Source organism: Megalobrama amblycephala, linkage group LG2 (assembly GCF_018812025.1).
Source record: "Megalobrama amblycephala isolate DHTTF-2021 linkage group LG2, ASM1881202v1, whole genome shotgun sequence".
Taxonomy (NCBI): Eukaryota; Metazoa; Chordata; class Actinopteri; order Cypriniformes; family Xenocyprididae; genus Megalobrama; species Megalobrama amblycephala.
Window position 1 is genome coordinate 13,865,091 of NC_063045.1, and position 14,658 is coordinate 13,879,748.

The window sequence follows — 14,658 nt, forward strand, 5'->3', positions numbered from 1 at the left end:
TCATACATGAAATCAAAAATCTAGCTAATGACTAAAAAATTTAATATTTTTAGCAAGCAAACAAATGAACATTATGCTTTCAGAAACAAAACAAAATACCTCAAGTCCGATTCGTAGCCAAAGCGGATTGTATGATATCAGCCAGTTAAGAACTTTCTGACGCTCACCTGAGAAATTAAAATAAAAGATGAAAAAACAAGAAAGAAATATTAGTCAATTAAAACATTAAATATTTTATTTAACAGAGTGACACCAGCTATAAAGAACATCAAGCACGCCAAAGGAAAATAATAATAATAAATATATACTACCATTCAAAAGTGACAGAAAAAAGACATATAATAAAACTAAAAAATAATGTTTAAAATAAATGCTTTATTCGTCAAAGAATCCTGAAAAAATGTATCAGACTCCACAGAAATATTAAGAACTACTGGTTTCAACATTGATAAAAACAAGAAATGTTTCTTAAAGCAGTAAATCAGTATATTACAATGATTTCTGAAGGATCATGTGACACTGAAGTAACGATGCTGAAAAGTCAGCTTTGACTTTACAGGAATAAATTACATTTTAAATTTATTAAAAACAGTAATATTCCACAAAATTACTTTTTTGATTAAACAAATGCAGCCTTGGTGAGCATAAGGGACTTTTCAAAAACATTTTTTTCTTTCTTTCGGGAGAAATCACGTGGAAATGCTTGTGTGGTCGCAGCTCGCATTGTGTGAGAGGAATTACGAGCCAAGCCGAGTCGATAATTTTTAAACAAGTTTAAAAAAAAATTCAGGGAGTCAGCTGGATTTTGTCCAGCGTATAGGCTGTCCCCTATTGCCAATTTATACACAACCACGTCACATAAGCTAGATCTATGAATATTATTATAGCCCAGTGGCTGCAACCCTACAGCGTGTGCTCTCGAAGTTTTTGTAGAAAGGAATGGCTGTGCTGTTCTCTGCTTTTCACCAAATAATTTGTACACCCGTATTTTTATTTTCTTTCTCTTTTCTATCTGAAGCTATAGCAGCAACATTAAAGCTCCATTCTCCGTGTTTAGTGTGAAAGCTCATGTGATTGCCGCCGGCTCGCAGTGCAGTACAGTCATGCCGTGCCAGATGCTTTGACACGATTATCAGGTTAACTGTGCAATCGTCGATGTCCTACAAGCATAATTCAAATTGACAAAATGTATATCCTTTGGCACCTCATACCTATGTCCTTCCAGAGATGTCTGTCCTTTCGCACAAGGAGCCTCTTGGCTTCTACTTCCAGCTCCAGTCTCTGGATGGCCTTCACCATGGTGTCTGACGTAAAAAGCTTGCAAGCTGCTCGCCGAAGGCGGTTTAGCCGTTGACGGGCTGTGTAAGTTCTAAACGACAACTCTTCTTTGGTTGGTGCTTTGGGAATGTTGAATTTGTCATTCCCCATAGTTAATGACAAAGCATTCACTAAGAAGAAACAATAAGAGAATGTTGTTACAAGATTGCAGCTGAAGTTACTTAAGGGGATAGTCACCAAAAAAATGAAAATTCTGTCATTAATTACTCCACCTCATGTCGTTCCAAACCTCTCCAACAAACACTTTGATGCTTCAAAAAGTTCTTAAAGAGTTTGTAGTTGATGAATGTTTATAATTCAATCTGTTCATCATAAAGCAATCATGTCAATCAAACCGCTCAATAAATATGGATTAATTTTACAATCACTTTATGAACTTTTTGAAGCTTCAAAATGTCAGGGAGGGACAGAAAGCGCCCAGATTTCTTAAAAAGATGTTTAATTACTCACCCTCAACATCATGAGGGCGAGTAATTAATGACAAATTTTATTTTTGGGTGAACTAACCCTTTAAATTTAACTTAAAATGAGAATCTTTTGCATTCTATCTCAAAGGATACTAACAACTAAAACAAAAGCACCCACCTTTGGTAACTTCAGTTGCAACTTTGAAGTCATCAGGAGTGAGAACATAATTCATCCACCAGGTAAAGCCTCGCTCCTGCTTTTCAATCCATCGCTCATCATAAAACATGTTCTTTGCAGCAAATGGCAAAGGATGCCTTGGTATGACTGTCAAGATTGTACAACTTAAGCAAAAATCCATTTAAAAACAGAATAAAAATTGTGTGAATGTAGCTGTAAAAACATACCCGTCTGTGTCGGCTTCATGAAGGTCAGTTTGGCCTGAGCCACAGCCACGATCCTCGCAGGCTTTCGAGTCGAACTGCTCAGTGACTTCACAGACTGACCATCTACATCAGTGAAATACATTTAAAATGGTATCATTGTATAACTTGCCCTACATGTTTCAAGAACGCTATTCTAAACAAGATGTTTTCTAACCTTTTTGAGTTGTTTTTGGAAATGATTTCTTTGCTGGAGGTTTTGTGAACTTTCTGGAGCTTGGTGGACCTTAATAGAAAAAAAAGAAAAAGAAAAAAAAAGTTATTTAATTGGTTCTCAACTCATAGAATGTCCAAACATCTTTAATAATGTTTACCAGTACGTATTTAATAACACATACTAGATTCGTCACCTACATTTTGCATGACATGCATGATGAGTATACTTGACTTACCCATAGCTTTTTGTTGCTGTCCAGATATGGACCTTGAAGTGAACGTTCTTTCTTGGCTTGGTTTCTTAAGCTCTGTCGTGTGGGCTGGAGCACGGTACTTTTTCGCTTGGACGTTTGACATATCTTCTGAATGACCTTGCAAAAACTCATCACTTTTTCTCTTTTTACTCTGCACAAATGTCATGCATTGCACAGGAAACTGGTCCTTAGAAAGACCCGGTTGCACTTTTTCAGAGACATTTCCGACTGTCAGCTCCAGACCACTTGACGGACTGTTACTGCTACTAACAGAGGGCAAAACTTTAGGTCGTATGGGAGATATGGAGGACAGAAGCTGTTCAGTAGGGGATCCATATGACGTCAGACACTCTTTTGCAGCTGGCATTGAAGTTACGAGATATTTGGACTCTAGTGCCACATCTGGACTTGAATCTGAGCTAATGACAGGCAGAGCGGAGATGCTGTCAGGCGAACTTGTGTTAGATTCTGCATTACTAGCCTCTGAGAGCTCCATGGTCTTCTCTAAGAGCCTACGCCTGGAGGTTTTCTTCTTTCGCAAGCCTGGACTCTCGACAGAAGCTTCTGTTTTGCTTTTGGTCACTGTGGTAGAATTCACAGGAAACTTCTTGGAACCATCAGGAACAAGGGTCTCATCAACTTTGTTCGACTTGGTCACTGTGGCGGTGCTAAAAGGTAATGCCTTTAGCCTAAAGGCATGATGATTTGACTCAACTCCTATGACTTTATTGGGTTTCACACAGAAAGTCAACCTTGGGTGAGCAACTTCAACTGGTGGCGAAATGACTGCAGTCGCTCTAAATGATGTTACTGGAATCTGTTTTTCAGACTCAAGAGAATCAGAAAAATCAAAGCTTGAGCAAGCATTTGGTGGGCTCACTGCATGCGACAGATCTGATCCTATAACGTCCAGAGCATCTTTTACAGACAAAGAATGTTTCTCTGGCTCTCGACTTTCATCTCGCACATTTTGTGCAATCACGGGAAGCGGACTCTGAAAGCATGGATTTCCAATCCTCTCTGGGGTGCTAGCAGGAGAGAGTGTTTTATTCAAAACCCTTTTAATTTCTTTGCACTCTGGTTTACGTGAACAAGGCACACCCTTTTTACCAGGTGTATCAAACAATCTCTCTGCTGGTACTAAGACAACCACTGGTGAGTTTTTCTGCAAATGCACATCATCAAAATTTTCTGTTGCAAAAGCAGGCTTTGGCATCTTAGGAGTGGAGGATGGTGCCTTTGCCCTAGTGCCACTGGAACCATAGGCAGACCGCTCCTGGTTTAATGGCGACAACGGGCTGGACGTTCTATCTTTTCTGTATTGTGACTGGCGAGACACATGAAATGTCTTATTCACTGCCTTAATTGGCATTGATCTCACTTTCTTCTCTTTTGAGGGTGCCGGGACCCCCTTCTTGGATTTAATTGAATCCCATAGGGTTTTCTGAAAAACATAAATTTGTAAGTACTCAAATGATACTAAACACACTATTTTTTTAATAAAACATACAAACACATATACAGTCAGTGACACATATAAACGTTATGTTTTTTTTTAATGTTTTAAAATAAGTCTCTTCTGCTCACCAAGGCTTCATTTATTTGATCCAAAATACAGCAAGAACAGTAAATTTGTGATTTTTTTTTACAATTTAAAATAATACTTTGCATTTTTAAATATATTCAAATAGCAATTTATTTCTGTGTTGGTAAAGCGAAATTTTCAGCATCATTACTCCAGTCTTCAGTGTCACATGATCCTTCAGAAATCATTCTAATATGCCAATTTGCTGCTCAAGAAGCATTTATTATTATCCATGTTGAAAATAACATTGATTTTTTTTTTTTTTTAAGGATTATTTGATGAATAGAAAGTTCAAAAGAACAGCATTTATCTGAAATAGAAAGCTTTTGTAACATCACTACCGTTCAGAAGTTTGGGGTCAGTAAGAGTTTTTTTTTTTTTTTTTTTTTGCAAAGAAATTAACACTTTTATTCAGCAAGGATGCAATAAATTGATCAAAAGTGACAGTATAGACATTTATAATGTTGCAAAAGCTTTATCTTTCAGATAAATGTTTCAAAATGTTTTCAACTGTTCTCAACATTGATAATAATACATGTTTCTTGAGCAGCAAATCAGCATATTAGAATGATTTCTGAAGGATCATGTGACGCTGAAGACTGGAGTAATGATGCTGAAAATTCAGCTTTGCAAACAGAAATAAATTGCACTTTAAAATATATTCAAATATAAAACAGTTATTTTAAATTGTAAAAATATTTCACTGTATTATTTTTGCTATATTTTGGCTCAAATAAATGAAGCCTTGGTGAGCAGAAGAGACTTCTTTTAAAACAATTAAAAAAAAAATCTTACTGTTCTAATAATTTTGGCCACCACAGTATATGTATCTACATTTTATATCTCCATTATTACAAATTACCTTTTTCTTTTTTGTCGCCTCTGCTTTCCCAAGCAGTATCGCTTGATGTTTGACAATCCCATTTGCAACAAAGCTGAGGAGCTCTCGAACTCCACCTTCTTCCACTGGTGTCCAAGTGACAGTTAGAATAATGCTGTCCTCAGGCTGAAAAACAGAGAATGTACTTTAACTAACTTACTCTCATGCAGTTCCAAACATGGATGACTTTTTTTCTGGTGAAGCTCAAATGGAAATATTTAGTCAGATGTTCATACAAAACGTTTCCATATAATGAAAGTGAATTGGGACTGGAGCAGTAAAGCTCCAAAAGTGAGAAAAGCAGCATAAAAGAATCAATATTTCAAATCTTCCATAGCTTTGTGAGGAGAAGACCACCATAATTTAAGTTAATAATCTTAAATTAGCACATATAAGATCTACATTTGCATATATTCAAATAGTTTGTCAAGATGTCAAATTTTGCTTCTCGTGTGTTTTGTAATCAATTACAACACACCGATCTTGAATATAAACACATTTAAATGCACAAATATCACATGAAAGGTATGCTGGTGACGATTTGCAGTAATATGCTTTGATTCAGTTTTGTTTTCCACAGAAAATTATCATATTGCTTCAAAAGACATGATACATTAGTGTCATATAATACGGTTATGGTACTTTTTCAGTTTAAAAACTTGACAGCTTCAGTCCCATGAACATCTCTCATGTGTGTGTTCCACAAAAGGAAGAAATTCAGACAGATTTGTGAGAATAAATGACCATTTTCATTTCTTGAACCATTTCTTTAGATACTGCAAATGAGCCTCAAGCATTGCGCATGTGCAAATTCACGAACCGAATAAATCAATACAGCATTAGTGAACATTACTCATTCTCATAGTGGGTTATTTTACTTTTACGCCAACTGTAATATCAAACTTCGTTCCCACATTTACCGATTTCCTTTGCTACCTAAAATGTTGTCCAGCTGAGGAGCTCACAGGGTGACAGAAAGCAGCTCGTTTACTCTTACCTGTATTGTAAAACACGTCTGATCAACCGAAAAGCCTTTGGATGCTGAAACTTTATCCACTATGACTGTTGTTGTTGCATCCTCGGTGGGATTTTCAATTCGTAAAGGCAGAGATTTTGATGATCCCAACTTGATCGTCCCAAATGACACGAAGGGAGATCTAGAAAACTGAAGCAAACTCAGCACAGGAACTGAAGTGTTGTTTTCCTTGCCAGGTTTATCGCGACTACAATGAGAATCAAATGTTGGACTGAAGTCCAAACACTCCGCTTTCGCAATTTTAAACGACATGTTTAACTCAACTAAATAAACGACGATTCGGTAAATCCATGAGTCTGTGTGATGCTGAGCTACAGAATACCGTTTAAAACCAGAGTGCGTCCTCGCACGTTTGAATTTGAGTAAGCGGCCAATCAGATCGCTGCAGCCCGTAGAATTGTCAAATCACTGGACAGAGAAGCAAACTTGAACCAATCAAACTTCTAGGATTCCTTTAAAAATCTGTACACACGCCCACAATGCAGGAAGATGCTTGATGCACATTGCAGTGTTGTTCAGACAGACACTGCCTCACAGGATTTCAATTGCAGTTTGTTGCATGTTTAAAGTTGATAGTGTAAAGACGCGAGCCTAGACGTGTTTTTTGTGTTCACGCCCTTGTCCACAGCAAGTATGTTTACGAAACAAGTAACGAGAATACAAAACTTATTTGCAACCCCTGCTGAAAAATCCAGCTAAAACCAGCCTAAGATGGTCGGGCTGGTTTTAGCTGGCCTTCAGACTGGTCATAGCTGGCTTTAGAGGGGTTTTGGCTAGCTAGGAGATTGGGAGACCAGCTTAAACCAGCTAAGACCTGCCAACCAGCGTAGGCTGGTTTTAGCTGGATTTTTCAGCAGGGACAGCTATTATATAGTGTTATAATGGTGTCTTTTTATATTTTGTTTTACATTTTCCTTAGCTGTAGCGAATTTTTTTTTTTTTTTTTTTTTAGGTTTATTTTTCTTGAGGGTATTTAATATTTAACAACTAGAGTTGTATTCTTATATACATTTTGTATGCAAATGTAGCCTATATGATTGTGTTATTAATTTTATTTACTTTTTAGGAGTAGACTATGACAGTGCAGCACTACAAGGTGATTTATTTTTAATTCATTATTATTATTATTATTATTATTATTATAGGAATTGCCTATTTAATTATTTTTTTTCTGCTGTTTGTGACTATTTAAAAATAATCTCCATATTTATTTCTATTCTTAATATTCATTGATTTTTTTTTACAGTCCTCACCCTTTTTCACACACAAAAAATAATGGAAAATATTTTCCATTAAAAAGTGATTTTTTTTGTAACAACATACACCACATAAAAGTATTGAAAAGACAGGTTAAAAAAAGATCACTTTGCAGTTCATGGCTTGAAAGGCAAATGAGCTTGTTGTTTAAAGGAACACTCCACTTTTTAAAAAAAAAATAGGCTCATTTTCCAACTCACCTAGACACCTAGGTCTGGCCGTACCACTTTTAGCATAGCTTAGCATAGATGACTGTATCTGATTAGACCGTTAGCATCTCAATCAAAAATGACCTAAGAGTTTCAATATTTTTCCTATTTAAAGGTGCCCTAGAATTAAAAATTGAATTTATATTGGCATAGTTAAATAACAAGAGTTCAGTACATGGAAATGACATACAGTGAGTCTCAAACTCCATTGTTTCCTCCTCCTTATATAAATCTCATTTGTTTAAAAGACCTCCGAAGAACAGGCGAATCTCAACATAACACCGACTGTTACATAACAGTCGGGGTGTACGTCCCCAATATTTGCATATGCCAGCCCATGATCGAGGCATTACACAAGGGCAGCCAGTATTAACGTCTGGATGTGCACAGCTGAATTATCAGACTAGGTAAGCAAGCAAGGACAACAACGAAAAATGGCAGATGGAGCAATAATAACTGACATGATCCATGATAACATGATATTTTTAGTGATATTTGTAAATTGTCTTTCTAAATGTTTCGTTAGCATATTGCTAATCTACTGTTAAATGTGGTTAAAGTTACCATTGTTTCTTACTGTATTCAAGAGCTGTCGCTATTTTCATTTTTAAACACTTGCAGTCTGTATAATGCACAAACACAACTTCATTCTTTATAAATCTCTCCAACAGTGTGTAATGTTAGCTTTAGCCACGGAGCACTATCAAACTCATTCAGAATAAAATGTAAACATCCAAATAAATACATAATCCGACGCATGCATGCAGTATGCATGACGAACACTTTGTAAAGATCCATTTTGAGGGTTATATTAGCTGTGTAAACTTTGTTTATGCACTGTTTAACGCAAGCGCGAGCTCCGGGGGCGGAGAGCGCGAGTATTTAAAGGGGCTGCAGCATGAATCGGCGCATTTCTAATTATGCCCCAAAATAGGCAGTTAAAAAAAATCTATGGGGTATTTTGAGCTGAAACTTCACAGACACATTCAGGGGACACCTTAGACTTATATTACATCTTGTAAAAAAACGTTCGATGGCACCTTTAAAACTTGACTCTTCTGTAGTTACATCGTGTACTAAGACAGACGGAAAATGAAAAGTTGAGATTTTCAAGGCCGATATGGCTAGGAACTATACTCTCATTCTGGCGTAATAAAGGAACTTTGCTGCTGTACCATGGGTGCAGCAGGCACAATGATATTACGCAGCGGCTGTGACCCCATGTTTGCACGGGGAGCGTGCCTTGCAACCATGGAGACATTGCGCCTGCTGCACCCATGGTACGGAAGCAAAGTTCCTTGATTATTACGCCGGAATGAGAGTATAGTTCCTAGCCATATCGGCCTTGAAAATCTCAACTTTTCATTTTCCGTCTGTCTTAGTACACGATGTAACTACAGAAGCCCAGGTGAAAAAGAATTCTATTAAAAATATACTTTAATAAAGTGTACTAAGTATATTTTCTACATTTTGTACTATTTTCGTCAAATCCAAGTATAGTTAAGTGTATTCAATTATGTATTAACTTCAACTTAACATCTATTTAACTACACTTCTAGTGTAAATAGTATACTAAAATGGAACAACTTTTTTTAAACTTCAAGTGCACTAAAATACACTAATGAAAATCAAGATTCATGAGCAATTAAGCACACTTACAGTACAATTGCATTGTATTGCCATTCTAATGGAAATACACTTAAAAAGGCATTGAAGTGCAAATTATAGTTGTGTTTAAGTACATTTTGTGCATACTGCTATCATACTTATAATTACTATAAACAGTTAATTTAGTATGCCTCTGTAACATTTCAAGTGATCTACAAATGCACTTCCTAACTATATTTAGTGCTTTTAAAGTGTCCCACTATGACAATAATAATGTTTTTGAAGTGAAGTTCAATTACAACCTAAACATCATAGACACGTACTTTCAGTGCAATGTTATTATAGTGTAAGGTAGAAACAAATTGAAAGTACATTTCATTTGTAATTTTATCCCCATTTTGTTATACTTAAGCATGAATGTTGTTATTACACTACAAGTGTATTACATTACAATTCAGTTCAAGTACATTAAATCAACAGATTACAAATTGCATTTCAGAAAAGGATCTTTATTATTAACACAAAAGTAACACACAAAAGCAGATATTGGCAAAAGGAGGAACCTTGAACAGTCGACTTTCTCTGAAATGCCGGGAACAGAACAATGGCAAACAACTTACTACACATGCATATCTACAGGTGCTGGTCATATAATTAGAATATCGTGAAAAAGTTCATTTTTTCATTGTAAATTATTTTAAAAAATGAAACTTTAATTTATACTAGATTCCCTACATGTAAAGTAAAACATTTCAAAAGTTTTTTTTTTTTTTTTTTTAATTTGTTGATTAGAGCGTACAGCTCATGAAAGTCCAAAATCCAGTATCTCAAAATATTAGAATATTTACTTTTGAGTTTCATTAAATTACCATCCCTACAGTATAAATTCCGGGTATCTCTTGTTCTTTGAAACCACACTAATGGGGAAGACTGCTTACTTGGCAATGGTCCAGGAGACAATCATTGACACCCTCCACAAAGAGAGTAAGTCACAGAAGGCTATTACTGAATGGGGTGGCTGTTTACAGAGTGATGTATCAAAGCATATTAAATGCAAAGTTGACTAGAAGGAAGAAATTGGGTAGGCAAAGGTGCACAAGCAACAGGGATGACCGCAAGCTTGAGAATACTGTCAAGTAAAGCCGATTCAAACACTTGGGAGAGCTTCACAATGAGTCGAATGAAGCCGGAGTCAGTGCATCAAGAGTCACCACATTCAGACATCTTCAGGAAAAGGACTACCAAGCCACTTCTGAAACAGAAACAACGTCAGAAGCATCTTACCTGGGCTAAGGAGAAAAAGAACTGGACAGTGAACAGTGGTCGAAAGTCCTCTTTTCAGATAAAAGTCAATTTTGCATTTCATGTTGAAATCATGGTCCCAGAGTCTGAAGGAAGACTGGAGAGGCACAGAATCCAAGCTGCTTGAAGTCTAGTGGGAAGTTTCTGAAGTTAGTAATGATTTGGGGGGCCGTGACATCTGCTGGTGTTGGTCCATTGTGTTTTATCAAGTGCAAAGTCAATGCAGCCATCTTCCAGGAGATTTTGGAGCACTTTATGCTTCCATCTGTTGACAAGCTTTATGGAGATGCTGATTTCCTTTTCCAGCAGGACTTTAGCACCTGCCTACAGTGCAAAAACCACTTCCAAGTGGTTTGCTGACCATGATATTACTGTGCTTTATTGGCCAGCCAACATGGCTGACCTGAATCTATGGGATATTTTCAAGAGAAAGATGAGAAACAGTCGATCCAACAATATACAGATGATCTGAAGGCTCAACAATGCCTCAGCAGCGCCACAGGCTGATCACTTCCATGCCACACTTCAGCAATGCTGTAATTTGTGCTAGGAGCAAGTCATTTGCTGTAATATGTGCTGCCAACCAAGTATTGAGTGTACAAATGAACATACTTTAAAGAACTTGAACTTTTCTGTTTTGAAAATCCATTTTTTTTTTGATCTTAGAAAATATTCTAATATTTTGAGATACAGGATTTTGGACTTTCATGAGCTGTATGCTCTAATCAACAAATTAAAAAAAAAAAAACTTTTGAAATGTTTTACTTTACATGTAGGAAATCTAGAATATATGAAAGTTTTATTTTTAAAAATAATTTACAATAAAAAAATGAACTTTTTCACGATATTCTAATTATATGACCAGCACCTGTAGCTCTGACTTGAGTTACTAGAGGCCTTTTAGCTCTCATTGTTGCACTTCCTCCGTAGAAGGGCCCGGATCTCTGCCACCTCGGTGTTGGGGAATCGCTCCCTCACTGCATCTGTGAAAACAGGAAAGAGACATGGGGATGAATTAAAACAGGATAGACAATGTATAACATTGAAATACAATCATTGATTATAATGGATTTGTCAGTCAATCATGACAATGGATTTGGATTCATAACTATGACATTACTGTACCTAAAATTGCGTTGGTTTTTTCTGGCTCAAGCTGCTCCTTCAGCTCGCCTTTTTTTCCTTTCCCTGTGAGGGTTGCCTATAACGCAATATGTCACTTGTGGTCACAGTATTGGTACCTGCGCCAATTTGCCAGAGGCCTTGTAGTTATATCCGTACCAGGGCTGGGATGAACAAAGTTTCACGTGGAGCATTCTGAGATATTTTTTTTTGCTGAATTACCGCGGAGTGTAAGTTATGCTAAAAAATAAACTGCCGGGATAATCACACAGCGCTTGCCATAGGCTACACGTCCAATAAAGACATGTCCGATTCACGAACTAATGACTCATTTGAACTGATTCACTTAAATGAATGGTTAAAACAACTGATCTGTCCAACACTGAACTCATGAGACGTCTGAATCGGTGTATAACAAATTGGTACACTTTACAATAATGTTCCATTTATTAAATTCTAGTTACCTACATTAGTATTTTGTGAGTGAGTGGCAGAGTGTATTACTACTATACGTTGTTGTTATTTTTATGTGAATGAAGAATTAAAAGATGCACTTTTTTCAGTAAGCTATGCGTTTTCAACAAATGTTAAATTCTGTTGGTTCAGGAAGGACACCATGACAGGCTGCTGGCTCCCACTGTTGCTGTTAATTTTTATTTATTTTTTGTTGGAAAAGCACTCTCTGTGTTAGCTTAAAGCCCTCAAGTTTACATTGGTTACTGTATTCTTTCAATTGCTCTAAACAAGTATTTTGGGTGACCTTTTTTTTTTTTTAATTGAATGCTAGACATCAATTTGTTGTTATTTTCATCTGAAAGAAGAATTACAAGATGCACTTTTTTTTTAGTAAGCTAGGCCTATGTGTTTAAGGCTTCAAGGTTTTATCGAACGCTACCTCTGACTAAGAATGCATTACTTTGCACTTGTATAAGTTAGTCTTTTATTTTGGACTTTTTATAAATTGGTATTAGTCAATTAATGGGGAGATTATCGATAATCGAATCCAACCGAAATAGAATCGGACTGAAAAAAACAAAAACAAACAAAAAGAGTCCTTAGATTAATCGATGCACCGAAAAATAATCGCTAAATTAATCGTAAAAAAAATATGATCGTTTATCCCAGCCCTAATCCGTACCAACCCACTATCACTTTTACCATATTGCTTAATCAGTGAAATTCAAACAAGAAGTATTAACAGTAGTCAATGACGGCAAAAATGGCAGAGTTAAGTGGATTTTCAAATTTGTAATCTGGGAAGTCAGGTCTGTATTCCAAGACATAACGTGAACATGCATGTTCTTCAAATTAAAGGGTTAGTTCACCCAAATAGCAAAATTATGTCATTAATAACTTACCCTCATGTTGTTCCAAACCCGTAAGACCTCCGTTTATCTTTGGAACAAAGTTTAAGATATTTTAGATTTAGTCCAAGAGCTCTCTGTGTGTCCAGAAAGGTAAGAAAAACATCATCAAAGTAGTCCATGTGACATCAGAGGGTCAGTTAGTATTTTTTGAAGAATCGAAAATACATTTTGGTCCAAAAATAGCAAAAACTACGACTTTATTCAGCATTGTCTTCTTTTCCGTGTCTGTTGTGTGAGAGAGTTCAAAACAAAACAGTTTGTGATATCCGGTTCGCGAACGAATCATGCGATGTAACCGGATCTTTTTGAACCAGTTCACCAAATCGAACTGAATCGTTTTAAACGGTTCGCGTCTCCAATACGCATTAATCCACAAATGACTAAGCTGTTAACTTTTTTAATGTGGCTGACACTCCCTCTGAGTTCAAACAAACCAATATCCCCGAGTAATTCATGTACTCAAACAGTACACTGACTGAACTGCTGTGAAGAGAGAACTGAAGATGAACACCGAGCCGAGCCAGATAACGAACAACAGACTGACTCTAAGATTACACTACAGATGAAGTGAAATCAGTGTACACTTTAATAAATTATACTTTGTATTACAAATAAGCGTACTTACTAAAAGTACACTAAATTACCACTATACATTTTTGTATTTTAACATATTTTATGAGAGTACTCTGATATGCCACTAAAAATACACTTATTTTAGAGTGTACTGTATAAAGTGTACAGAAGTCACACTTCTAATGAAGTGAGAACATAGTACACTTTAAAAAAAAGTATACTAACAATTAATTTCCAAAAAATATATACTTCCCATAAGTACACTGAATTCCCACTCTAAGTATGTCAAATTTAATACACTTAAAAAAAATAAACTTCAATACAATTTAAAATACATTAACAACAAAGTACACTTTCAAAAAGTACATTTAAAAAATAATTTGATTACTGATAAATTAGTATACTTACTGTTTGGACTATTAAGTTGAACTTAATTACATCTTTTTTGAAGTATACTTTTAAAAAGTACAAATCAAATACTCTTTAAATAAAGTACAACAAGTAGAAGTATACTTGTTTTATAATTCATGTACTTCATTTATATTTCAAATACACTAAAGTATACTACTTTTTTACCTGGGAGAGTCAAGTTTGAAATAGGAAAAATATCAACTCTTTGGTCATTTTTGAGCGAGATGCTAACGGTCTAATCAGATTCAATGAACTATGCTAAGCTATGCTAAAAGTGGTACCGCCAGACCCGGAGATCGGCTGAATGGATTCGAAAACGGTAAAACTCAACGGTTTAACTCTAGGGGAGTTGGAAAATTAGCCTATTTTCAAAAAAAGTGGAGTGTTCCTTTAAATACTAAATGGAAGGCAGCAGTGTACATTTTTACCCAAGAATCCCAGCAGATGGCATGGTCTATTTTGCATTAAATTAACCTTAAGAGCATTTTGAGAGAAGTCATTAGACTGGAGTGGGTGGAAGGCCTTGATTGCAAGAGGGTGAAAAGTACTGCGTAGCAGCATTTTGTCTGCCGTCGCTTACTTAATATCCAATGTAATCATCACCTGCTGATTATTATTCAGACAGCATGCCTGATGGCCTCTCTCTGTGTTCAAATCTTCACCAATCCCCAGAGGCCTCTTTGTATAGAGGATACAGAGAGTTGCGCCTCAT

The 14,658-nt window shown here is 36.1% G+C and overlaps 1 protein-coding gene and 1 long non-coding RNA gene across 3 annotated transcripts in view; both read right to left on the bottom strand.

Annotated features, from left to right (window-relative positions):
* The window catches only part of aspm (assembly factor for spindle microtubules), a 47,282-nt gene extending 40,730 nt beyond the window's left edge, over positions 1-6,552 (bottom strand). Inside the window, exons 1-8 of one of the 2 annotated variants that reach the window (XM_048182885.1) lie at positions 6,059-6,552; positions 5,044-5,187; positions 2,579-4,040; positions 2,344-2,412; positions 2,151-2,252; positions 1,924-2,070; positions 1,212-1,448; positions 100-167 (exon numbers count right to left, since the gene is read on the bottom strand). In XM_048182885.1, coding sequence (XP_048038842.1) covers positions 100-167; positions 1,212-1,448; positions 1,924-2,070; positions 2,151-2,252; positions 2,344-2,412; positions 2,579-4,040; positions 5,044-5,187; positions 6,059-6,349 — 2,520 coding nt within the window. In that variant the 5' untranslated portion in view covers positions 6,350-6,552. The remainder of the gene's footprint in view (positions 1-99; positions 168-1,211; positions 1,449-1,923; positions 2,071-2,150; positions 2,253-2,343; positions 2,413-2,578; positions 4,041-5,043; positions 5,188-6,058) is intronic. The other variant, XM_048182884.1, reaches the window with a different exon arrangement.
* Positions 6,553-11,283: 4,731 nt separating this feature from the next.
* Positions 11,284-13,009, bottom strand: LOC125263741. Its single transcript, XR_007183885.1, has 3 exons — positions 12,954-13,009; positions 11,599-11,674; positions 11,284-11,456 (listed from the first exon to the last, which is right to left on the bottom strand). It is a non-coding gene; the product is annotated as an uncharacterized LOC125263741 (long non-coding RNA).
* Between the last annotated feature and the right edge of the window lie 1,649 nt (positions 13,010-14,658).